General features: G+C 42.7%; 1 protein-coding gene across 1 annotated transcript in view; it reads right to left on the bottom strand.

Annotated features, from left to right (window-relative positions):
- The window catches only part of ITGA9 (integrin subunit alpha 9), a 205,295-nt gene that overhangs the window by 174,772 nt on the left and 4,123 nt on the right, over nucleotides 1-26,400 (bottom strand). The window contains exons 2-8 of the mRNA XM_039384423.1: nucleotides 21,917-22,044; nucleotides 20,550-20,656; nucleotides 14,755-14,878; nucleotides 8,590-8,657; nucleotides 6,339-6,468; nucleotides 3,636-3,721; nucleotides 1,019-1,087 (exon numbers count right to left, since the gene is read on the bottom strand). Coding sequence (XP_039240357.1) covers nucleotides 1,019-1,087; nucleotides 3,636-3,721; nucleotides 6,339-6,468; nucleotides 8,590-8,657; nucleotides 14,755-14,878; nucleotides 20,550-20,656; nucleotides 21,917-22,044 — 712 coding nt within the window. The remainder of the gene's footprint in view (nucleotides 1-1,018; nucleotides 1,088-3,635; nucleotides 3,722-6,338; nucleotides 6,469-8,589; nucleotides 8,658-14,754; nucleotides 14,879-20,549; nucleotides 20,657-21,916; nucleotides 22,045-26,400) is intronic.

Genomic DNA, 26,400 nt, shown 5'->3' with positions numbered 1-26,400 from the left:
TTTTGGAGAGGCCCTAAAATACAAGTAACACCACCCACCTAAACATCCTTGCAGTTTTCCCCTATTCCAGGCAAGTTTTTAAAGACTGCAACTGTGTCTTGCTGGGAAAAAATAACAAAATATGATAACACTCCCAACTTTGGGTATTTCTAAGGGTGGCAGGTCTTCCTAGAGCCAGAAGCCACCAGTAATCTTTTTCTTCTGTACTTCCCCTCTTTCCAGAAGAACACAGACAACCCCAGATAAGGGGTATCATTTCCTCACTGAGCTATTCCCAAATAAGACAGTTGTTGTTGTTGTTGTTACCTATAGCTAGACATACTGTCCACTTTGTTTCCCCTACAACACAGCACCAGCAAGCCCCCAGATGAAGAACACAAGCTGTTCCCCATTCAAATATAACACCACACTGGGGGAGCTGGATCTCACTAGCATGCACTAAATTTCACGGAGAGGGAGGGCAGTTCAGCTTTAAGACAGCAGTCCTGAGAGCAGAATGCAGGACTGATTCCTGATTGATGGTGGGAAGAGTGAAATCATCATCTGTGGAGACAGTGGAGCCGCTCCTCCACAAAATAGCATAACTGTCGTATCCCTTCTGTCACAGCAGGACACAGAAAAAGAGGTTGGGGCTTTGTGTATTAAACTCCAAGTTACCAGCATCTCTCAGTAACTACTAATCTACTAAGAGGAAATCTCTGCATCTCTGCTCACCTGGAGCCCCATGTCCCACGTCTCAGAGTTACATAAGACTAAAGAGAATTGCTATTACACTTTCAAGTAAGACCTTCTAATTCAGTCATGGGCATTGAGCAGACACTGCAGTCCTGACTGCTACTGAAGAAAGGGCATACAGCTGACCTGTACAATAGCTTCAGCTGTTCTGGGAGGATAAGAAGAAATAGGATTTGCTTGACAACTTATGAAGGACTGAAATGAAAATGATACTCTGCGATGACTCTGCCGTTATTTCCCCCCTCTACCTCGTAATAGAAAATACACATATATAAATGCTCACCTTTTTTCCTGAAGCCTGAAAAATCTTTATTAGAGAGCCTGATCGTCTGTCTGTTCTAAAAATATAAACCTGAAAGGTGAAAAAAGAAAAATGTTAACCAATACTAATTATGAAGTACATAATGGTACAGCACTGGTGTTTTCTAAATAATATCTAAATCATGATCATGGCCATTGCTATTGCCAAGATCCAACTTCACAACCACTTTATTTTTTAGTCTTCTTTTAAAAGATGAAACAGAGTTCCCCATTGTGCTCATGAATCACAGGCTTCTTTTCATAACAAATGCTTGAATATTATCTTGTTGCCTACTTTTTTTCATATGCATGTGTGTATGTGCACATGTGTGCATTTAAAAGCACCTAGCAAAGCAACTTTCTAACTCTCAAACAAGTGGCATCTGCATACTGTCTGGAAATGAGCAGGGCAAAAAACTGAGAAGGTATAACCCTGTTCCCATTCCCTTATCCAACGTTCCCTTCTCAAGGCCATGTGCCTGCATTACTGCACTGCAAACTTTGCGAGGCTTCAGCAAAGGTCAGAGAAGAAAACCCAATCAGACTACCCAAGGCACTTCCACTGCTTGTATCTGAAACAACCTGTAAATTAGAAAACTGTTCAAACATAGCCTACTCATTCCTCGTTTCCACAGGAGAAACTGTTTAATCAGGAACCCTTGGGGATGAAAGTGTTAATACAAGCTCAAGAACAGATCTTGCACCAAAATTTAGGATGTAAAATGCATGGCTTGTAGAAGGGGATTCCCTTCATCATAAAGGCTGGCTAAATCAGCCTTTGAGATTCCTTCAGCATTTGACAGGCTCCCTCCGAGCAGGTGCTCACAGAGTTTGCAGGACAGAGGATCCCTTACTTCCAAGGCTACATGGCGGAGCCAAGCACTTGACATTGTTGAACATGTGGTGAGTTACTAATAGGTGGTGAGACAGTTCAAAGCTGTTTCCAGCAAAGAACACAGCACAGATTTACTGGACAATCACTCTCTATATAAGCAACTCCTAGCATTTGCAGTGGCAAGTTTAGCAGTGACAGCACATTGCCAACAGTCACAGCTCCAAACCCAATCTTAATAATGATGCTTTTGGTAACTTCAGAGAAATGACGAAGTCTCATTAAGAATCCTGGCTCTACTTTCAGTGAAAAAGTGTAACAATGCTAATCACTTTCTATCAAGGAAGTGGAAAGGATTAGCTTTTTAGAGGGTGTGGAAAGCACAACAGGACTGCTCATTGTAATGTTCTGTACTCAGCACTGCTTACCGCCACTTTGCCATTTGTTCCTGCTACCTACATTCCATGCTGAGGGAGAATAATGTTAGCAGCTGGGGTTTTTTTCGTCTCTCCTAATACAGAAATTAAATTTGTTCCACAGAGAAAACAGGTTGGAAGAAGGTGCATTGCAGCAGCCATAACAGAACACCTGGGATAAGGAAACTATGTCTTTCTCATGCATGTCCTCTCAGTAACAACTGCAATGCTGCTATATCCTGTATGTCCTAGTCACGTCAGATCAGGTATACGTACCAAGTTCATCCTCTAATTTTATCCCATTTTCCCCACTCGCACTGCTACCCCCAGGACATGGTTACCATGAAAAACAATCTGCCTAAATAGAATACTGTTTCTGGTATTGAAGATGGTACTGAAGACCTCTCGCTCCTTGTTATGATTCAGGTACAACTCATGTGACTACAGAGCAGGAGAGCCAGAGGGAGGAAGATGGAAGGGGGCTGCAGGACATCTCTGCTCAAGCAAATGGTGGCAGCAGGTCCCGAAAGGATTGGATTTTGAACAAAGAGGGGAAAAAAGCAGATCCTTTACATCCCTTCCCTCCCTCTCCTCACTCCCACTTTTCTACCTGCAGTTTAGAAGAGTTTAAGGGGTCACAGTGCTCACTCTCACCCAGTTTCCCCAATAGCAGCTCAGCATAGGAACACCAGGCATGCCTAACTCACCATCCACTTCCAACTAGCCTTACACTTGCTTTCATCTTTGGGACATTGAACATACATATGACTACAGGAAAACCTTTTTTGTTTCTTTCCTTCTTAAGAGACTATCTCCAAGATTTCTAAGTACAGCTGGCAAAAACCTAGATTCTAATCCACGAAACCTCAGTGTATTACGAAGTTTTAAAAATGACATCAACTAAGTACCTAATAAGTACCTTTTCATGCTATTAGATGTTACCTTGAAGTAAATACTGAAACAGTCAAATGTATGAAGAAAACAAGCAGAAGACAAACTCTCTTTTCAAAGTTTTTTCATTTCTAGGAAAGCTTCAAGTAATACCTAAATGTCACAAATCCTAAACAAAAGCAGTATGAAAGAAACATTGTCTGTGTCTCACTAAAATGGGTATTGTAAGGATTGGATGGGAAAGAGAGGAGAGAGGGGTGAGGGATTTGAGGCACCAGGAGGGACAGGTAAAGAAAATTTCAGGACTTCATCAAACTACTTCACCTCTCCCCTGCTCAGTGCTTCAAAATTACTATGTAGACAAAAAACTCTTGGCTTCTCATACATATTGAAACTGCATCAGTATTACGTTTTTTGCCCTGTTGAATCTGACCACATTATTGTTTGGTAAAGAGACACACCTTTCCAATGCCTCCATCCTGGGGAGCTCCTCCTACAATGTCAGTGGTAGTTGGCTGAGAGAAATGACCTGCTGTCACCGCATATCCTGAGTGGGAGAGGAAACAAAAAATTAATAAATAACCATGAAAGGAAAGAGCCAGAGAAACAGGTCAGCCAGCTGGATCATGCTTATCGGGCTGCACATAGTGTTCAACAACTATTCTGCTCAGGATGCACCAATACTTTGCTCAAAAGCTCATGGGGATGGGAAGAGACAGTACACCCTCCAGTGCACTTGCAAAAGCTGAGAAGAAAGCTGTGTGTGAAGATGAGCAAAGGACATGTGGAGCTGGTAGTGGGATCAGTTTGCCAATGGCGAGTCAATAGAGGGAAGCAGTAAAACAGGAACAAGCACACCCAGAGAAAGGAGACCACATCACCGCAGGGAAAATATCATGTCAAAGAGCAACAGTCCCACACGGACCAGAGAGAAGTGTCCTCCTTTGCCTAAAATCACTGCCCAGGAAGGCTTGGAAAATTATGTTCCTTTTTGATAGGGGGGAGAGCAGAGGACAGGAGGCAAAGAGGCCAGCAAAGTTAATGGCTTTAAAAGATTTTTGTCTAGGCAAGAAGAAAAATGGGAGATCAAAGAAAAAAGAATGTATTTGAAAGATCAAAGATTCAGCTTCATTTGATATATTAAAAAAATATATAATAACATAATATATAAAGATGAGTAGAGCAGCTTTCCTTCTAAGGCTCTCTTGTATTTGCCTTGCTCTTCTGCCATAAATTGTGACGCTCTTGTCTATCAGTGGCAAAATCTATTTATGTCTGCAAATAGGTAAACAGACACCCTTCATTAGTAGTACCTTCCAAGTGGTATTTTTTCAAAGACTAAAGGTTAAGCGGAAAATGGGAGGTCAGTGCCAGACTTTAGTCAAACAGTATCAAACTGTTTGTAAACAGTATCACTGTTTGAAATGCCTTCTAAGTCTCAACAGTCTTAGGCACTGCAGATTAGGCAGAAATCTTTAAATTAAGTATTTTAGGGACATTATCTGGTTTTAGAGCAAGTAAAACCAATTGAGCTAACGATGTACCTATAGCCAAACCTTTCACAACTTCGTTTTGTTGACAATGACACATTTAGTGTTATTTTTGTTGAAATAAATTTGTATCTGGAATACACATTCTGTAATTAGTCCATTTTAAAGGCATGTGTAAGCAGACAGGCAGTTTAACTAATGACACATAATTTACCTGTCACAGGGCAAAGGCAGAAAGGTTAAGAAGCCCACTACAATCCAACATGCTGTTGAGTTCAAAAGCCTTTTCTATATCAGTCAAAAAGCTACAGCAAAGCTGTTTTTTTTTTAAAACAAGGAAAGAAAAATGTAATATTCCATAGGTTTTTTTGCTTATATTTCTTTCCAGACAAGTAACACTTTGTCATAGTTTGAAATTGCCCCCCCCCGAGAGTTGGGGGCTCAGAGGTGATTGGGTGCCAGGGCAGTGTTCCCTGGAGAGCCAATCACGCTCCATGTTGTTCGCTTCTGCTGAAAAATCATATATACACAGCCACCTGAAGCTGCTGGCAGTGTTTTTTCTGTTGGTGTCTGCTGTCTGTAGGTGTAGAAGGCCAGGGGGTGGCTGGGCTCCTTCTTTCCCCCTCCAGGGGGGAAGGGGAGCCCTGTGGCCCCCCAACTCTGCCTAGGCCAGAGTTAGAGGCAGCATTTGGAGTGTGTGCTGTGAAGGAAGAGATTGACAGCACCTGAGGTAAGAGGGAGGAGGCCAGGCCCTCTTCCCCCCCCCCCGTAGCTGCGGGACACTTGGGACAGTGTATAACTGGACCGAGCTGCCTGTGGCCAAGGCTAGGGGGCTTTTTCCCCCCCACACTGCATTGAGGCTGGTGGGGGGTGGATTTTAAGGCTCAGCACTGAAGCAGAGCCAAGTGGACTGGCTGCTGACGAAACAGCTCGGAGCCAGGGAAAGGAATCCCAGGCGAAATTGGAGACGGACTGAAGAGAGAGGCCCGGAGGATGTCTCTGCCGTGATTTAAACACAGGACAGCCAAAAACCTGAAGGAGGAATCAACATTCCAAGACGCGTACATTGATAAGCTACACTACAGCAGCCTACAGAACCGAGGTATGAGACTGAGAGAGAATCACACAGCAGACCGAGGAGAAAGGACTCAAAGCTACTTTCTTGGACTTGGTGAGGAGAAAGACTGCAACAAACAGCTGAAGGTTGGTTAAGGAGTGTTCAGGGGCCCAGAACACTCCCACGAGAGAAAGACTGCGTTACCCAGCAGCCTTGAAAGGCTCTTCCCGGACTAAAGTTAAAGGGAGGGGCTTAAAGGACTGATAGAAGTGTAATACTATATATATGTATAGTTGCCTTTAGTTTGTATAGTATTTATTTGTGTAAATAAATGTATATACTTCCCCTTCCCCCTATAGAAGCCTCTGGCCTGAAAGTTTCTCTCCGGTGTTGGGATAAATTGTGGGAAGGGGTGGGGGGAAGCCTGGAAATTGGATTCTGGATTTCTAATGTGGCTCAAACTGCCACACACTTTAATTCAGATGTTCTTCCTTTCACACTTTTCATAAAAATACTCTACATCACCGTTAAAAAATCAGTATCAACTTTATAGCATCAAAGCCTTGAAATATGTTGTTGGACTATCTTCTCACAGTGAGCACCTGAGAGCTGCTTACCAAGGTATGTGTACCGCCTGGCTATCACGGTATCATCATTCAGCTTGTAATATGTGTTGTCAGTGAGATTCAGTACTTTGACAGTTCCTGTCCAATAATACGATCCTGGTGCCCCCATGATGACCAGCTCCTAAAACAAGAAAAATGGAAGTGTGTGGGGGAAAGGATGGGAGGAAAAAATAACAACCAAAACTGGACAGAAATTCATGCTTTGCACATTAATGGAGAAGGGACAGGATATTTACTTAAAACACCAATTAGAAGTCCATCTATAAAAACCTTCATTCTGTGTACAGATTCCTTCTTCCCAAAAATGGAGGTCACTGCATACACCCTAGAGACACATTGCCCTTTTATGGTCCACTTCTGCTCAGCTGTTCTGCTGCAACAGAAGACCCTCCTCAGTTTTACTAACCATCAAACTTATCCCTGCTAACATAGGTGTCCCAAAAATCTCTCCATCTGCTGCCTTTCCAAAGATAGAAGCACTCCAGCCCACCCACACGCACCACTCAGCTACAGATCATGTCCCGATGCTGGCTTTTGATTTTGATTTTACAACTATGAAGCTAAAGAGATGCCATGTGCTCAACAAGCAGGGTGTACATTATGTCATAGTTGGAACATTTTGCCTGTGCTGTGGTCTTCGAGAGACAACCTGGCTATAGAATCATCACAGAATCATAAAATGGCTTGGGTTCACTACAGAAAACCAGCATGATTTATCATTTTAAAAAACTGTAGAAATCAGGCAAAGTTTGATCCAATATGAGTCAAAAGCTAAGGTACACAAGAGAGATTCAGAAAATGTTGCCCCAAAGCATCCAGCATCCTAGCAGGGAAACTTTATTCCTGCATGTGGTTTTAAATACCTCCAACAAGAGACCACATTAAGCCGGAGGAGCATTAAGCCTAGGTAAGTTCTCCATCCCCAAAGACACACGGACAGCTGCTTTGCCTCACATCTCCATTCAGTGTAAAGCCATGGGTGGACACCATCCTTGTGGGAAAATGCTACCACATCCAGGTCCCCTTCAGGTGACCAGTTCTAGATGGGGGGGAAATGTTAAACAAGGGATTCTCCTGCAGGGATAGGACTGCAAACCCAACTAAAGAGCAGGATGTGCTTTGAAATAGCTTTTTCCTTGTAAGGGGCCTTGCCCGTGAGGTCAAGGGATTGTTTACTGATGGGAACAACTACCATCCACAGCACTGAATATATGGCAAGGGATTGCCTGTTTGACCCAAAAAGCCATTTATCTGCATTTCCTGCCGCCATCAGGCTGAAGCAATAAAAGTTCAAAGATATCTTTTGAACTAGGGTAGCAAAGGAGGATTTAAGCATGGGAACAGAAACAGGATGGACAGAGCAGACAAGCCAGGAAACAGCTGCTGCTAGCTGAACATCCAATTACCAGATAGTGCCCCTGTGGCAACATTGCCTGCCATCCCAGTTTACTGAAATGGAAGAAGGAGATTTCTGAGAGAGAAGACCTTTATTCTGTTTGTATCAGCCTGGACAATACATTCCACAAATCAGTGCATATATAATCAGGAGTGAGTGTAGGCTCTTAACAAAAATCTAAAAAAAAAACCAAACAAAAACCAAAACCAAAAAAAAAAAGTAAAAAAATTGTAATCCTGAAACATCGACTAAAAAAATCATGCATATATAAGGGAACAAATTTATCCTTGACATAACTAAAACATGGCTGATAGACTTCTGTCCAGGAAAGAATATGGTCAGGTATTTAGAACAGCTCTGGACCATATATTTGACCATGCTGTTTTTTCTCCACCTTTTTGCAACAAGGAACTGTAGTAGAACTGAAAAAAAAGTGTTTATCTTCTGTATGTATGCACATTATATTTACCCACACGTACACATACATAAACAAAATGATTCAGGGAAGACTGTTGTACATCATCACTTACAGTAAAGAGTTAACAAGAGACACAGAAATAGCTCCATGCAAATTTTGGGATGTACACAATAAGAACATTCCCAGAGTCAATTCATACATTCTTGTCCACAGGCCTTGAGAGACATACACATAGTGTATGAACCACTGGGCAAGATGCAGATGCCTGGGAAGCCAGACAAGGCAGAAGGGTGTTTGGTGGCAGGAAGGGACCATGCTCAGCACTCAGCCCGCTGTCCAAGCCATGCTCAGGGGTCTCCCCCCAGGGCATGCAGTGGGAGAGCTGCTCGCCAACCTCTACCCTTTCCAATGCATGCACCTCTGCTCACCTCGGTGAAGAAGCCTGCGATCCCTGCCTGGCATGAACCGTGCTCCTCCCCATATTTCTTCTTGTACTCTGGATGGGAGAAGGGAAGAAAACAAACTGTGGTCATCCCTGGCACAGCACACACTCTCCACCTGAGCCATCTGCCTCACTACACACACAGCCTGGAGAGACACCAGCATGCAGGGCTCTCAGGTTTTATTAGTGGATCTGCCACCAACATGCACCATGCGGCACACTCACTCACATCGGCAGGCAAAGCAAGGGGCCAACTGGAGAGACAGCCTGAGTGCTGCCTAGGGAGATGCTAAACAGGCAGTTTCACAGCAGCACGATAACAGCAGCAGCATCGCCCCAGTAAAGGTGTATCAGAAGAGGCTTCCATCTGTGGCAGACATCTGCCAGTTGGAAAGGGGGTAGCAAAAGGTGATACACATGTCTGTGTGTGACTGACCCTGCACCAGGAGGTTTAACCCACAGGCCCATTACTACCTCAGAGAAATAAAGTGATCTGCCCCCACAATGACAGTCACCAAAGCCCCAAGAAACATTTCTGGTGGACGAGTGTTTCAGGACAGGAAGAAGTGAGGAGGAAGAAGACAGCGAGTGAGGAAAGGACACTGTGATTCTACATGATCAAACAACAGTCTTATTTGCCGGATGCTCAGATCTACTATTTTTCATGGCCACTTGCTCAAAGCTCCCAGTTCACAGGGAACCCACCAGCATCCTATAGGTTTTGTTTCTGTATTTTACGTAGCAATTGTTTGCCCTGTCAAACCTGAGGAAGGTTTTTATCATTTTGATGAAGAGGAAAAAATTATTTTCAGAAATACATTAAATTCAGGGCAAGGAGGAGGAGAAAAGAGGAAAAAAAGAAAATCACTTTTTGCCCTGCCTTAATTCAAACATTTTCAGCTTAGGAGCATTTGAAACTTAAGAGCCAGATCAGAACCTTTGGAGTTTTTTTCCAGAGCATTATTTTCCAATATCTACCATAATATTACCACTTCCTGTGTATTACAATCATTAAAAAAAAAATTACCATATAATGTGATAATTGTGAAACTTTTTTATATTTCTTATTTTAAAAGCCCCATTAAAACTCACTGCTAAATGATAAAAATCAATAAGCAAATTGCCTCCTTGGAACCAAGCAAGTTCCTTTGAGTTGAATTTTATCTTATTGAAGATCAAAAGGAATTAATTATAACAACTGCTATGTTCTTAGAGAATTTTTTCAAAACACTGTATGTAGACATACATACACACACCCCCATTCTCCCTTTGATATTATATATAGTCTCTTCCTAATACCATATGTTCAGATTTTCAGAAATTTGCTGAGGTCATACCAGTTGCACAGGGTGAGGTTCAGTTGGAGAGACCATGCAGAACAGAGACTTGATCCACAAATTACAATCCAAATGCCTAATGCCCTTGGCCAAGGCAGGGTCCTGCCAAAGCAGATGTGTGTCTCAGCAGACCAGGAAGGCCGGAACACAGCTGGGTTTTGGGGCGGGAATGCATGATAACAATTCCACTTAGAATTGAAGCCCATATTTGCCCATAGCTATTCAGAAACTGCTAGGGCTTTGAATAGCTAGCTCTCCACATACAGTCTCTCATAGAGCCACGCAGTCCTTGCCTGGGGAAAAAATATTTTTTTATTGATGTGAACATTTTTTTAATTCAGAAAGCCAAGGAGAAGAGGAGCTTTATCCCTCTAGGATTTCCTGAAAAATAATTCTGTGCATGTCCTAAAGGCCCTGCCTTTGCTACAGCAGGATTCCCACTCCTATACAGAAATGCAATGAGGCAGGCCAAGGCCCATTTGGAATTAAATCTGATGAAGAACATCAAGGATAACAAGAAAGGTTTCTTCAAACACATCAACAACAAAAGGATACTAAGGGAAATGTGAGCCTACTACTGTATGAAAAGAGGGACCCTTGCAACAGAGGTTGCAGAGAAGGCTGAAATACTGAATGCCTTCTCAGCTGCCTGTTTGGAAGACTGGGGTGACACTTGCTTTCTTCCATTACTCAAGCCTTTTTTGCTTCAGTCTTCACTACCAAGGACAGTGACATTTTACAAGTGGAAGCGCAGAGTCCCAAACACCTCAGACATCGGGGCCGTTTGAGAATTTAAACCTCTACTGACACAGAGACGAGATCAGGACCACATTTTGGGGGGATCAAGACAGATGCAGTCCTCCCCAGGGAGCCAGCAGCCCAGTATGGGCAGACACTGGGCTCCTGGATTCCAGCCTAACCCTTTCAGCACAAAATCACTCCTCCTTGTCAGCCCACCTAACTCCCATCTGCAGTGGCATATGCCTGCCTCCACACTCAAGCGGGGTTGCTTTCCACCCATGCACCCATGGTCACAGCCAGGAGTAGACATCCATCCTGGACAGTCGTGTCTCAGCATCACAGATTTCTGTCTCCTCCCAAGGGCCAGTCTGTCTCTCAAAAGCAATGGATAAACCCAAAATGGATGAAAACAAAGATTGCTTCTACCTCCCCTCCACTTCAGCGCATAGTACTGATACCTGTCACTCGTACGGCACAGCCATCCATCCAACAATCCACAAAGTGAAGCAATCAACTAGATGGAAATCGTGCGGTTATTGTATCAGCTCACAGCTTTTGCACACCTGAACAGCAACATTTGCATGAGGTTTAGATTCATTATTTTCCAGGTAGCCCCAGGCAATAACTGCTGTCATGGATAGATTTTTTTTTTCTACACTTCTTTATTGTTCTTTCTTGTCTACTGCAAACTGCTGTGCACCACTGATTACAGAGACTGCAAGCCACTAAACCGCTGCAGCAACAGCTGATAGCAAAGCAGTAAGTTTGGAGGAGGTTGCTGCCTGTGCAACTTTGAAGATGTGCCATGAAGAGAAGAAGATGGTAGTGGTTTGTAGCCAGGATGATCTCAAGTTACAAGAGAAGTGAGGCTGAGGAAGGAGTAATTGGATAAAACAATGCATAAATAAAAGGAATAAGCTTTGATGTGTGGTGTTGTTTAATTCTGAAGGCCAATGCTCGTCAACTTCTCTGAACAAACCTCTTTGCGAGTCTCTAAGACTTTGATGCGATAATATAAGTTAAGCTCCAGAGTGCAATAAAATCCTGTATCTACCATCTTCACAGATGTAAACTATCATTTGCACTGAAAGCTTTTTCACTCCTATCTTAGTGTTTCACTACTCTACGAAGAAACAGTAATAATCTGTCTGACATAGCATTGTGATACTGAATTTCCACCACAAAGCAGGGATGTTTTGATGGTTTCTAGAAAATCAAAAGTGGTTTGGACTCTGTGGGAGAACTTACCCCTTTGGAAGCAAGGCACGTGAGCATGTGCTGTTGCCCTTATTTACTAACCAAAGAGACCATCAGTCTTCCCCACTGCCACCACTAATTCTTACTACAGAGGAGGAGGAAAGCACTCCAGCTCTCCCCATTAGCTGGACTGTCTCTCAGAGTACACACAGTTACCCTTCTTTGCAAACTGAAAGCATTGGGGGAATGAAGAGGCAGCTTCCTTTTTTGGAAAGCCATTAAAACTATGGGAAAAATAACAAATTGAAAGCATTGACTGGAAAACTGTGGCTCCATATGTCAGCTATACTACAAATGACATCCAGCTCATCTAAACCAGATTAGTTCCTACTGAGAGAGATTGCATTTAACTATTAGGCATGCTGTTGATCTCATTTTTTTCTAAATTGCTTCTAGACTTCTGTCAATCCTTTCAGGGAAGCCAGACAAGAATAAGATGGACTGAGACTACTATGCTGTTGCACCACTACCATCTAGTTAGATAATTTCCATTTCCTCCATGGATGGAGACTGATACGCACCCAGTTGGCCTGTACCCTCCACCAGTTCAGGCTTATTGCCTTAGCGGCACTAACAACAGGGCTTCTGGAAGTGAGCATGCTACAGTCTACACCTATTTGCACATGGCAAGACACTGGAATCTCATCAAGCAAAGGCACATGTCCCAGTGCAGGGTTTGCAGCCATGGGTCTGGTAGCCTCCCAGCAATGGCCGCAGAGGCTCTCAGTGTAGAAGCACTTCAAACTTGATGCTTTGGGCTGTTCCTTAGTGTCAGTGGAGGAAAATTTCTTCTGCTCCTTCCAGGAAATGAAGGAAAAAAGTTACAAGGATGACTGCAAACTTATTTCACAGCAAACCTTAAACAATGAACTGTGTGACACACCACAGTTATCTCTCTCTTTGAGCTTGTTTCATAGAAATTTAAAGATTCAGGAGGAAACAAATGCAGACAACCCTCATGACACTGTGATTTCATGTCTGATGGGGTGAAGGAGGTGGGTGGAAATCACTCCCAAACTTTCAATTTTCACTTTAGCATGCAGTGAAATTAAGCCAGCATCTTACTGCACCAACCCTGCCAACTTTCCACTGGCTGCTCTGCACATACTAGGCCCACACATTTCTATTTTCTAGCAATTCCTGGCAAATATCCTGTCTGATTAACAACAGTTTTACTCCAAAGACATGACGCACAGATAAACACAAGCCATTTGTCTCCTCCAGAAACCACTTCCCTGTCATGGCTCCAGGAAAGACAAGTTTAAGGCAGTGCAGGAGCAGTGACACAGGCTTGGAGGGAGCCCCAGCAGCATCCTCATGTGTGTATATGAACCATAAAGTTAATATTGGATGATTTGCAGTGTATGACCTCAGCATGAGGCCTTATCCTGATTTTGCTGACAGTAACAAGGAGGGCAGGGGGACAGGGAAGTACAAATACAGTAGGCCGGTGCTCACAACAGAAAGGCTTATAAAGCTTATTTGTACTCTGATGCCCAGCAGTTGGCATGGCTGGGCGAAGACCCTCAAAACTTCTCATATATCAAATAATGACCAATTTCAGGGATGGGAAATGCTCAATGCACAAGTGCATGCCATCTTCAAAAGGTGTGTGGGTTTGCAATGTCAGATCCCCAGGCAAAGCCCAGAGGGAGGTAAGGAGCCACCTCAGAAGAAAGAGCGGGTATGAAGAGGACAGAGTTCTGTCACAGAGCTGGCTTCACAGGCCACCCAGCTAGGACACGGTGACTTGCCAGCAGCAGAGAAACTTTCCAGGACATCCTCTGCCTTATCCTTCTCCCACATATTAATGTCAGCAGCAAGTGTGCTGCTGGCTGTTGCCAACTTTGGACAGGAGGGCAAATGGATAAAAGCAAATAAGTAAATAAAATCAGAGTTCTTGTCCACAAGAAGAACATCTTGTCCTCCAAACACCCATGCTTCCTCAAGCTGCTACAATCAAGAAGTGAAAGATGATGCCCAGGACAGAAAGGAGAAAGTAAGTGGGTGCTTTCCCCAAAATGTTTCTCTCAAGGCCAAGAAATCTTACAAGATAGCCTATCTTCTACCTAACAATACACTCATGCATCTAGTTTTGTTAATTGCTCTTGGCCAAGAAGACACTGCCTCCTGAAGTCTTTAAAAAAGGAAACACGATCCAAGAGTCTCACATGCACCAGAGAGGGGGAAATTAAAACACTGCCACATGGGATTTGGAGCAGAACCAAGAGGCGCAGCCATGGTTCAGAGCTGGAGCCCTCCCTCTGCATCTATCTCACACCCAGACCTTTGGAGGATCCAAACAGGGACCTTATAGCACCCAAAACACAGCAGCGATTTAGTATAAACTGTTGCAGAAGTACCCCAAAGTGAGCAAAGCAAGCCTTCCCCCTGCCCCGTCTTCTAATTCCCTGACAAATCACAGTGCAAAAATTAAAATGTTTCTATATGATAGGTAAATTGGTTCATGATTGCAATGTAATTCAGAATTTTTACTCTGTGCCACAGTGAAGCATTAGAGGCCAAGTTCAGATCAATATCTTCTCATTATTTACGTTAGGAGAGAGCTGCTGTCTCAAAAACACAGTTCAGAAACTTATTATTCCTCCAGTAAAGTGCAACCATGCACTTTACCACTCACAGGGTCCGTTCAGTCATTGTGCTACTCTCCCAACTTCATCTAAAATCCAACTGCCACTGGGCAGCCACACATTACCAAAAAAAAAAAAAAAAGAAAAATATCAATAGTAGTGAGTTACAGTAGCAGTTAGTGTAGCAAGGAAGGTAAGCCCCACTCCTGGCCCCACAATCCTTACCTTCATAGCAGGGTAAGAGCTGTCTCCCATTGGACTGCAAGTTGGGAGGAATGATGTTGCAGAAGCCATGGGGCAAGATGTACTCTGTCTCATAGTAGATGTTTTTCCAGCGGTGTGCACATGCCTGAATAGATCATACCACATGGGTTATTAGCCCACAGTCATAGGAGAGCCCTCTGACCAAGGCAGAGCACGCATGAACAGGACCACTGAGCACCACCTCTGCCCCACAACCCCATTGTGTTCTCCTTACATCCTACTCTTTCTACATAAAGTATCTTCTGACTGTTCTCTTCTGCAGTTCATGACTCTACCTGACCTGGCAGCTCAGATCTCAGTATTCACATGTGCATGACGAGGAAAACAAGATGGCTCAGAGCATATCAGAGCTCATGCTGGAGATTCCAGGATCTCTTATTGTGCATGAATCCTCACAGATAGCAAAGCTTTTCTACCTAAAGATGCACTAACAGAACATAGTCAAGCCACATAAAAGTGAAAAACAGGAATAAAGACATTGAGAATACTTAGAAAGTTATTAAGACTATATTAGAAACTTATCCCACCAGAGGATGCATGTGTGAGTCAAAGTTTTTTTTCTAGCAGGAAAGGCAGTTCTGTTTCTGGTGATAGATGTGCTGAGCCTTGCTTACTGGTAATGAATTTAAGTGAAAATGCCAGAGATTTTGTAGCAACAAGTGTGGCAACATTAACCAAGGTGCAGATGAGTTGCACAGGTTGAAGTGCCTTTCCCTTCACAGTGAAGAATGAAACCATCCTGAAAAACCTCAGGACTCATCAGCACACTTGCTCAGTACAACTGCCATGCACAGGTACACATGCAAGCAATGTAGAGCCTGGTTCACAACTTCCCACAACTCATTTGCTCCAAAAGTTAACACTGCACTGCTGCCAGACAAACCACAAGTTGCCTTGTGCTCAGGGTTAACTTGGAATAAAAGGAAAGAAAATGTAAAACAGCAAGGGCTTTGAACTTGAGCACATGCCATATCTCCAGCTGGTATAAGTCTACTCTGAAGTCAGTGTAGATGTGTCCATTTGTATCATTCAAGGCTTGGCCCGGTGCAAACAGAGTAGCCTCTATGCTACAAATCATCTCCTCCACATACTTTCAACTTTTCCTCAAAGCTTTGTATCAGTCCCCTTCACGAACTGCACATTTGACTGCATCCCCCCCAAATGAGATACCCTCAGTCTTCCATCCCTGTGTGCTACCCCACCTTTCTGCCTCAGCACCTCAATGTTGTTAAAAATTATATCCATCCATAATGCAGGCACAGTTGTGTCACCTCTCCAGTAAAGGATGTGGGAAGTGTATCAACCACTGGGAAGCTCAAATCCAGCCACCACCAGAGAGAGGCCCCTTATCTCCAAAAAGACATAAACAGGTAATACTACTCCCAGAGAGCAAAATCAGTTGTGCAAAAGCCTGTTCTGTATTAGCTGTGCTACACTTGGAGTTTGATATTTTTTGCTTTCCTAACTTCCAGTGCTCAAGGAGAAGCACATACCTCCTTAAGATCACAGAGGGACAGTGAAGGGCTCTGGGAGCTTCGGAATGCTCTACACCACACTGTGAGGGGCAGGCTATCAGCTGTGATGCAAAGGATACTTCTGAGGGCACCCTGCTCCACAGCCAAATGCATGTGAGAAGTACTGCAAAGAGCAGCTTTAGAGACTCCCTTATGTGCTTTAAGGAGCCTCAGTTATGATTTCAATCCCTATGCACTACTCATTCAAAATTCAACGGCAAAAAAAAAACAAACAGCATATGAAATTATTGTTTTCAGCATAACTGGGAAATAGTTTCTCTCCTGATGGATCTGTGCTCTGAGCAGAAACATACACATGCACAGCCCTTTCAAAGACAGTGCCATAAAGACAAATACCTTTAAAGTGACAGTCAAGTCAATCCCAATTCTGGATATAAACTTAAAAGGAAACAGAACAAGAGTATTTTTTTAAAATTATGGAAACATAAAGGATTGTGGGATTGTAAATTCCCTCATGTTTTGTATCTCAGAAACTTCAGGGGACTCTCCTAGACATTTCGTCACAAGCAGGTGGCTTTGCTCAGGAGTGAGGTACAGAGGCCAAGAAAGATAGAACAATGTAAGGAGAGAAAAAGCTGCTGGGTGAAAAGTATGTTCAAAATCAATTGGAAGCTATGGGCTCAGTCTAGCACTTCTGGGCACACTTACCTACTCTGTTAGGACTTGGATTTTGTTTGTCTTTTTTTTTAATGATCATTTTTCTGTACCTTCATCATGATGTGTATTCAGGCACACTATAGTTTACCACTGACTGCCTCAGTCTGTGGACCTCCAAAGGATGAGCTCCACTTCGGTTATCTGAGTCAGGGCTTCACCAGACTCCCCCATGCCACAGCTACAGAATCTGACATTTCCCAATGAACAGGAGTTCTTCTTCCTCTTCAAAATTCATTTCTCTGCAGCTAGGAAATGAGCACATTTGTCTCTCTGCCACGACAAAGCTTGTTCACAGCTGCTTTTGGTTTTCCTGTCTTCCCAAAAGCATTTAGAGTTGATTACAATACACTGTCGCCACATCATCCAATGTTGCTGAGGCAAGATAATGTGCTACCAAAGGTGTCCAGAGCCTTCCCTCTTCGACAGCACATGTCTGAAGAGGTCTTTGGAATAGAGATGAGTCACCTGAATTTGATGCTGTGGAGCAAATTTTAATGTGTTGGTTTTTTTTTCCTGAAGTGATTGCAAACAACTGACAGCCAGTCTATGCACCCTATTTTAGATGCAAGCTACGTGCAACGAGGAAACCATCAGCACGCTTTGGTACTCAGCAGCTGCTGCCAGGGCACAGGCTCCAGCTCTACCATGGAACAGAGGAGAAATTATGCTAAATCTTGAAGCAAAATAAAATGCTTCTGAACAAAGCAAGCCGAGTTATCTATTGATGGCTGACACTGCATTACCCCAATATAATGAATAGGCCATTTCAGAACTGCAGACACTTGGCTCTTTTCAATGTTGCAGCCGTGGGCTTTGCACCACAGGAAGAGCAACACAATGACAGATGTGGCAGGTTTTTAGGAAGAGCAAGACTGAAGGATGTGGCTTATCTCCAAATCATAATGCAGTTCCTCTCCCAAAAAAGTAAAAGGAGGAGTTTCACTGTTTCAGTTTGGAAAGATGTAGCAATCTCAGCTGTATTACTGCAGTACTGAGATTAATGCAAAGATGGACTGATAGTATATCTGAGGAAAGGAAGCTTTCTTATTTAATCTTACTTCTTCATTTCTTCACATTCTCACTGTCTGATGCTTTCCTATTTAGTCTGTCACACAAACACAAAACTCTGATTTAGTAACATCCTGGCACAATATGGGCTCAAACACAATCCACACTTTACCAAACACTAGCTAAAGCCCCCTGGAACACTCCTCACCTTCCCTACTGCCCCTTTCCGCTAAAGCTGGTACTCTTATCAGGCAATTGGGGAAGGCTGATAAGAGAAAAATTTAGGCCACTAATCAGTTTCAAAGCAAAAGCAACAACTTCTTTATACAATCTACAGTTAAGTTGTGGAACTAGTTAATCTAACACAGGACCTCAAGAGCATGAATATTTCACACAGGCGAGTACACTTACTTATGCAAAAAAAAAAAAAAAATTCATCCAGGGCTATTGACCACAAAGATATTAGTCTGACTTAAAGGAATTCCCGGAAGAAATGCAGTAAATAGAGTTGTAATGTCTTACAATAGACTGCACACACTCCTAACTAAAGAGACTCACTCATGTTAGTTAGTAATTTTGTTAAAAAACTAAAAATTTGGCAAATACGTCTAGGAACGCACATTTAGGCATGTTTTCTCAGAACACTAGTTTCTCAAAGGGGCTTCAAAGAAAAGTTACATTTTAAAGAAATACTGATCCTTAAAATTATAAGAGCACATGTACTAAAAGCCATCTGCTCATGGGAAAGTCACAAATCTTTTTCAGTAAAAAGTTATCCCAAAACAGAATAACAATGACCTGAAACAGCCAGGTAATTTCCATCCAAAAAGGAATCTGCATGCATTCATTCCAGGCACGAAGATGTGCACAGATATATAATTAGCAGTTGAAGAGCCAGTGCTTTGGTTATAAATATCAATGAGAATTATATATTTAAATATCCTCAAGCATCTAGACATGATCTACTTGGTGAGGGACAGCATAATCTTGTCAGAAGGCTGCGTTAGGGCTGCTTTAAATCAGTGCCACTTGTGGAGACATTTTACTAGCTTAATCTGCACTGACACAAGCACACCCCCAGCTGCGTATTTTACTTTAGCTACATTTCACTTTTAACCTCCTTTATGTGTGAAGATTCTATCCCTTCAGCCCCAGTTTAGGGCCTCACAGCCTGCCCATGTCTCTCACCCTTGTAGCTTCCACTCAGCCAGCCAGCAAACAGCCCCATTCTTGGTGGTTGCCCAGCTTTTTGCCCTACCAGCACTCGCTTAATTTTCTGCTTCTGTCTGGGGAAATGACCTCCAAGCATCAGCTGCAACCTGTTTCCCTTTGAACCAAAATACACAAAACCATTATTCTTAAGATATAACATTGACAAAAATGTTTCAGCCTAAAAATGTTTGCCTAAAAAAGAGTATGAGCTACCTTCTAAAAATGGATTAGGATGACTTTGTCTAGTTCAGCCTGATGACTGGACAATGAAGAGGATGCTGTGTTTTGAGGTAGCGTTATCCTCAGTGCAAGTTACTCCTCAGTTGTTACACAGGACTGAGCACACATATACCTCAGGATAACCCTTGAAAATATGAATAGCTTACACTATCCATGAACGCCTTAATTTTGTGCTCTGCAGTACATGTTTATAAGGTATGTTATTTATATCTCTTTTTCTCCCCTCCTCCTCTAGTCCTGACCACACTTAAGAAATCCAAAAAAAGTAAAGCTAGCCCCTATAACACTGGCAAGCTGTATACCAAAAGAGATGATGGGATAAAATATCACAGTACTGTCACATAAAGGTATTAAATCCACCTGCTCCCTTCACAGGGAAGTTGGTGTGCAAGCATTTGGGGCATAACCATTTGGACTGTAAGCACATATTAAAAAAAATACCTTTGTGGGAAGCAGCTTTGTCCTCTGGCCTTACACAGGTGGTTGGCACAGTAATCACTGTACAAGATCTTTCTCACTAGCAGCTTTTTGATAGTTTGATGCCATGTACCAGGGCAGTCCCCTGTCTCACCAGAAAGATGGGGTCAACTGAAAGTTTTCTACTCACAAAGAGCAGTGTCTAGAATTAGACTGTTGTCAGGATTACTCTGATAATAGGAAATTAATATAAATAAATAAAAAATACAGCCACAAAGACTCATTTTACATTTTTCCTTGTAAGTTCTGACATGTAATACATATGTTCAAGGAAAATAAGCATATTCCCTACATAAACACAGGCAAACTACAAAAAGAACAAACTAGTAGGTACCTCCCAGACAAAGTTCCATTTATTCAGCTCAAAGATATAATCTCTCAGGTTTAGGAAGAAGCCCTTGGGTGACACGAGTCAAATGTGATGGTTTGGAATCTTCCCTCTATAAACTGCATTTTCGGGCTGGGGGCTCACTTTCCCTTCTGCTTGAAGGAAGAGACTATAGAATCTGCTGCCTCTTACTCTGGACTCAGTCAGTCACTGCCAAACACATTAATCCTGACATGCTTACCATTACAATCAGACAGCAGCAACAGTTTTAACAAGATCAAAGAAAAGTATGGACTTACCAGCACACTTCCACCAGCCTTTGGCTGTCTAGCCAGGCTCACACCCATCCATTCATCATCTCTGTCTTCTTTACAGGTCTTTCCACAGGGTGTGCCCCGAGAATTGCCTACAGAAAGACAGTAAAGGCAGCAAAGCAAGGAAGCATGAGTTTTAAATACCCACCAAAGAATCCTGACAAGTAAAGAGACTGCCCTTTAAACATCCGATGGCGCTTTACTTTCCTCCTGATTATTAGTTCTTGAATGCATTAATCAGGACAATGCTCTCACTCCTAATAGACACCACACACATACATAGTTGACAGACCCTGTCCCCAACAGCCAGCAGCTATTACAGCATGTCCACAGCTCTACTTGAATAAACCACCAAATGATCAAGTAAATGGGAGAGACATCAGATTGCCTCCAGAATGCAATTAAAGCAAAAATTACTCTTGCAAATGAGATAGGGAGCACTTAAAAAAAAAAAGAGGACGAAATCTTTAGTCCTGTCAGGCAAATCTGTCCTGTCAGACAAATCCATGATAATTTACATTACAGTAGCAGGACAAATCACTTAGCCAAAATGCTGTTTTAACACATGTAAGCTTCATGAACAGAAATTCTACTTGACTCGGTATAAGTATGAAAAGATGAACAATACTAACATCACTTTTTTTACAGGCAGAGAAAGCAACATGTCACCAAGAAAATCAAACTATTAAAAGGCTTCAATCTTCACCATCATTATCCAGCATGAGATTTTAAATTAGAATTTTACTTTAGGACTCCACCTTCCTCTGACTCAGACAGCACACCGGAGAAACTGAAGTCAATCCTGACCAAGTGCAATAGCGTACATCTCTTACTGAGAGCATTTCATCACAAAGAGCAAACTCCAGGAATGATTTGCTGCATTATGGGGGAACCCACAGATCACTGGACTACTAATAACCCCACGCATCATGAAGCCATTCCTGCACCACCTCGGGTCATCTCATGCACCCTTACTTCAGCACTGCCTGGAGCAGGCAGCAGCACTCCAAACCACTCGTATAGCCACCAACACACTGCAAAGTTACACTGAAGCAGGTGAAGAAAAGACAGCAGCTTAGTGTAAGCAGGGAAAAATCCACCTTTACCTGGTTACTTGTTGGAAAGAGCGAGCAAGGCCACTGGGAGGACACCAGTACGAGGTGGGATGTTATTTTGTAATGCTGAAGAGAATAAGACACTTTTGCTACCATTGCTCAAAATCCATCAGAAAGGCTGATGACTCCTTGTCAGTGTTTTGGGGCCAATTTGAAGCTGGCAGAAGCATTGCTAGCCATATGGGTTGGATTTTTTTTGGTTCCTTCCATCTGTCCCAAAGCATCATAACTACCTACCTCGTCCCATATCCAGTTCTGTGCATCTTCTGTCAGGATTGGTATGGACTCGACATTTAAACACTGCTCCTGGGGACTGAACAGAGGTGCTGTATTTAGATTCTGCCTTCGGAGCACCAACCAAGACCCTGGAAACCAAAAGCAAAGTAACAAGTGATTAATTTCAGGAGAAAATTAAAAAAAATGAACAAACACACCACCAAGGCTCCCATTGCCAGAGCTTCCTCAGCAAAAGCACTTTTCTCAGCAACCTTGTAAAATGATGATACTGACTCACAAATTGAAAACACCACACACAATAAAGGCATTTTTCCACAGTGAAGGCATAAATACTTTATCAAGTTAAATTTCCATTAAGACTGTAACACATTTAAAGTTACACATCCTCACCACACACACCCCCAAAGCATTTTGGAAATCATTAGGATGGACAGCTGCATCCATTTTTCCTCAGTTTTAGCTACATCCCTGTCAACCCAGAGCTGATACACACACCCACAAGAGGACAAAATCTGAACCTTCATGCTTGCGAGCCAGCCCACGATTTGTAAGTTTGTTTAGGAAGTGGAGGCACAAACAGCAATATAAGCAAATCTCTTCCACAATGCATTGCTATCAGCCAACTTTATCCTTGAGGCTGTGAAGACTTTACTTGGACTATTTATCCCACATGAGACCTACTGTTTCTGAGAAGCACCAATGCCCAGTTCTGACCACAGGGTTACCCTTGAAAGATGATGAGCACCTTTTAATTACTTGTGTTAGGATCCAGTTAAATTGTTTAGCAAGCTGGCATCTACCTGCTCATGCCCCAAGGGATGCCTTTTCAGAAGGATTACAGGGGGAGCACAAGTATTAAGTGAGTCCTTTCACTGCCTCCTCATTAAAGGGACAATCTTTCTCAACTAGTTATGAGTCCAGATCTAGGCACATGAGGATGAGGATGGAGGTTAAGCAGGAGGAAGGCAGATCAAGGGAGGGCAGTGGGGAGCACCAGGTAGTTAAGTAACAGTTCTGCAACGCTCTTGTTGTGTCAGGCATGACAGAGCTTCTGCATGTAAAAAAATCTCACTGAAGTTAAGCCCAGGGCAGAACTAAGGGCAACCATCTCTGAAAGGCTGAGGCTCCAGCACTCCTGTGTGTGGAGCCAGCCTGGTACTTGGGAGGCAGCAGCTGACCAAGGAAACACTGCTCTTGGTTTAGCCACTAAAGGGATAAAGAGCTACTGATGCAAAGTCAGTCTGTATACACAACTTTCCCATGTCACAGATGGACAGCCCAGTACCAGTCCCAAAGTGGATGCTTTCCCTGTTTTAAACAACTTTTCCTTCATCCTCTAAAGTTACATCCACAATCACCACCCATCATCACCATCCCAGTAAACACAGGAAGACCCAAGACACAACGTGTGCATGTGGCCAGGGTCAACCTGAGTCATCTGGAAGAGCTTCTCCTGTATCAGAGCCTCATCTATACCAAACAGCAGTGTCCACTCCTGACACACTCCCCTGGACATAGGATACAACAAAACTATCCTGTGGCCCTTGATGTGTTTACAAAAAGAAGCAAAACCCCTGCATTAAGTGACCATTTTCTCTGAAGTTTCTTGGGCTAGGCTGTATCATTTGGAGAATTCTGATGGGGTTGCAGTCTTGCACTCTACAATGCACATCATGTTTTCACAAGTGAGAAGAATTAATGTCCAAAATACTTAAATTGCTAAAACCTACAAAACCTGCACACATTGGGCAGCAAGTGAAAAGGAGTTTGAAATAACAGCTCCACATGGAAATCCCACTAGGCAGGCTGCAGGCATAAAATCAAATGCCAGTCATTTCATTTACACAGGCAATGAATGCTTATCATTCACTTATTGACATTCATGAGGTCTAACAAAAATAAATATTACTAGCTTAAATAGTTACAGGTTCAAATTGCAAGTGGCAAGAAACTGTTTCTATGACCTGTTATAACAATCAGATAATGTAGGCCACACTGATCTCCAGCTTACAAGAAGCTTTGCTCTAACCTAAGAGAAGTAAATACAATTCAGCAACTAGTGCACAAGAAACTTTGCATTGTAGCATAAAAGATAGAGATGATGGAGTCTAAATTACAAAGATTTTTCAGCTTTCTTTAAAAAGCCAAATGGGAAAATTTAATAATTAATGATTTGAGTAGGCTACTGGTTCAGATAATATTGCTGTCTTGAGCAAATACACCTTTCAAAAAGAAAATGTCTGCTGACATTTCTTCACATGGACTGAGTAGAAGGAAGCAGACAGTGACACGTGCCAAAAGCAAATCTCTTTCAGATTGTCCTGAATATCAATTCATTCAAATTTGATATTTTACCTACATCCCACACTATGTCATCTTAGGATCTTGTCTCATTCTTTCACTCTTGCACCTAAAACCCAGCAGTTAAAACCTTTGCAGATCTCCTGTTCCATCTGGCATGATCCATGCTCATCCATGTCCTGAGATGGTTACCTTCTGGGAAATGGGAGGTTTTTTTGTTGGTTCACATGCTTTTTGGTTGGTATTTGTCACATACCAATTATTTCAATTTTATACAAAGGTTTGAGACCGGAATATTTCATTTGCCAGCATAAAGACTTGCTTACTCTTTCACTAGTTTGTAATGGCTTAACTGTTGTAAGAAAGTCACCTATTTAACTGTCATGAGACTTTCAGCAGGCCTGGATAGAAGACTCATTTCCATCTAAATATTTTGGGACTCCTTGAGCAAAACAAACACCTGTTTTGTATCTCCTCTATACATTTAAAACACTTGTGAAATCTTTTGTGATTTCTATGAAACAACGCTACAATCAGAGAAAGTGTTTTTCGTCTAGTACCATATCAACTCAGAAAATCATTTAAAAAAAAATCTTAGAGTCTAATGCAGTCTTCTCACATTTAAGTGTTGTGGAGTCTTGCCTGGCACAAACACAGAAGATATAAATACAGCTAGCAGAAGTACAACCTCCCAACATCACTCTTGTTTAAGCAGTTCTGGTTTAAAATAGCCTGATTTTTGTGGTATAGATCTCCAGTGCTGCTATACGACTACTTGTGCTGTCAGCAAGCAAGTACCAGCAGTTCTCCAGCCTTTTGCCAAAAGGCTTACTAAGCGGATAATACTCTCTGCACAGATTATAGATGACTGCTGGTTCTCACCACAACCATACTATTCTCTGGGAAGCCCCTAGAATATTTTTGAGTATCTGCCTGAAAGATACCTTGAAGAAGAAATCCCCTCAAGAGAGAGATTTCTTCCTATGGAAGACAACTGAGGGCAGAAGGAGTAGAGTTCAGGGCCTTTTTAGAGTCACTTTTGCTTGAGGTGCAAAAAAAATCTGTAAGCAACAGCCTCATCCCACTGGCTCTGTGAAAAAAATATTGGGGTCTAAACCAAAATAAGGAGCAGCAGGCAGAAAGGCCACTTAACCCTCTCTTCTTGCATTCATACTCACATAAGAAAGTCAAAACACTTTCATCTGTACTGAGACAACAACACAGCCGCATGGCCAGAAACCATTCCACTGCAGGAGTCACAGCTGCCAATATTAATGGATGACAAGAAGCTTTCTCGGCCAAAGGGAAATTCGCACCTTCGTAAAATTACTTCCTGTTGATTGACCCTCGGGACATACAGATTTGGAAAATAAGTGCTGCATTTAACAGAAGGAACAGGGAGAAAAAGTGCAGAGCCGACCAAATGGCTGGAGAGATGCCATGCACACTAAGCATGCATGCAGCATGTCAGCAGCGATTAGGCAATCACAACTCAAGGACTGTAGGTACCTCACCTCACTGCAATGTTAAGTGGCAGGGAAAAGAAGTCTTTAAATATTCTTGCATACCAGAGCTGATTTCAAAAGCAGTACCAGAGGAGGGTGCACTGCCATCATATCCCAGTTGAGCTTCTTCCCTTTAGAAAGATCTCTGTTACTTGCAATAAAAACCCCAGGTACTTGGGGTACACTGAGGATGAAACCTCAGTGTTGCATCCATTACATGCAGAGCAAGAAGCAGTAGGGTTGGATGACCTGTGACCAAAGACAGCAAGTTCAGGTTCCCCAAAATGCCATGGTAACACCTACAGCATCACTGCTTAGATTATGCAACACAACACCCAGTCACCACAGGGTCGGTCTGTCCCAGCCTTTGTTCTGGTTGCACAGAAGTACATGACACACTAAAAAAAACCACATCCATCAGCCTGAGATGCAGAACAGCCTTCATTATTTCAGCAGCAGTGCAATCCAGTGAAGAGCAGGACTGAAGGAATGATGCAACAGCACAAAAACCAGACTCATTCCATATTGTAAAACACAGCAGGACACCATGCAATTAAACTGACTCCATTACTTTTTCAAGCCAGATCATTTTGTCAGGAAAGATAAAGTGGTCACCCTGGACTTGCTAGGGATTTGAGGGTGTCAGCAAGAAGCGGGAATAAAGAGCGGAAAGGAGAG

This window comes from Pipra filicauda, unplaced genomic scaffold (genome assembly GCF_003945595.2).
Source record: "Pipra filicauda isolate LSUMZ 115617 unplaced genomic scaffold, ASM394559v2 scaffold353_size752799_pilon, whole genome shotgun sequence".
Lineage (NCBI taxonomy): Eukaryota > Metazoa > Chordata > Aves > Passeriformes > Pipridae > Pipra > Pipra filicauda.
Note: the sequence above shows the minus strand (reverse complement) of the source record. Positions and strands in the feature narration are given on the sequence as shown.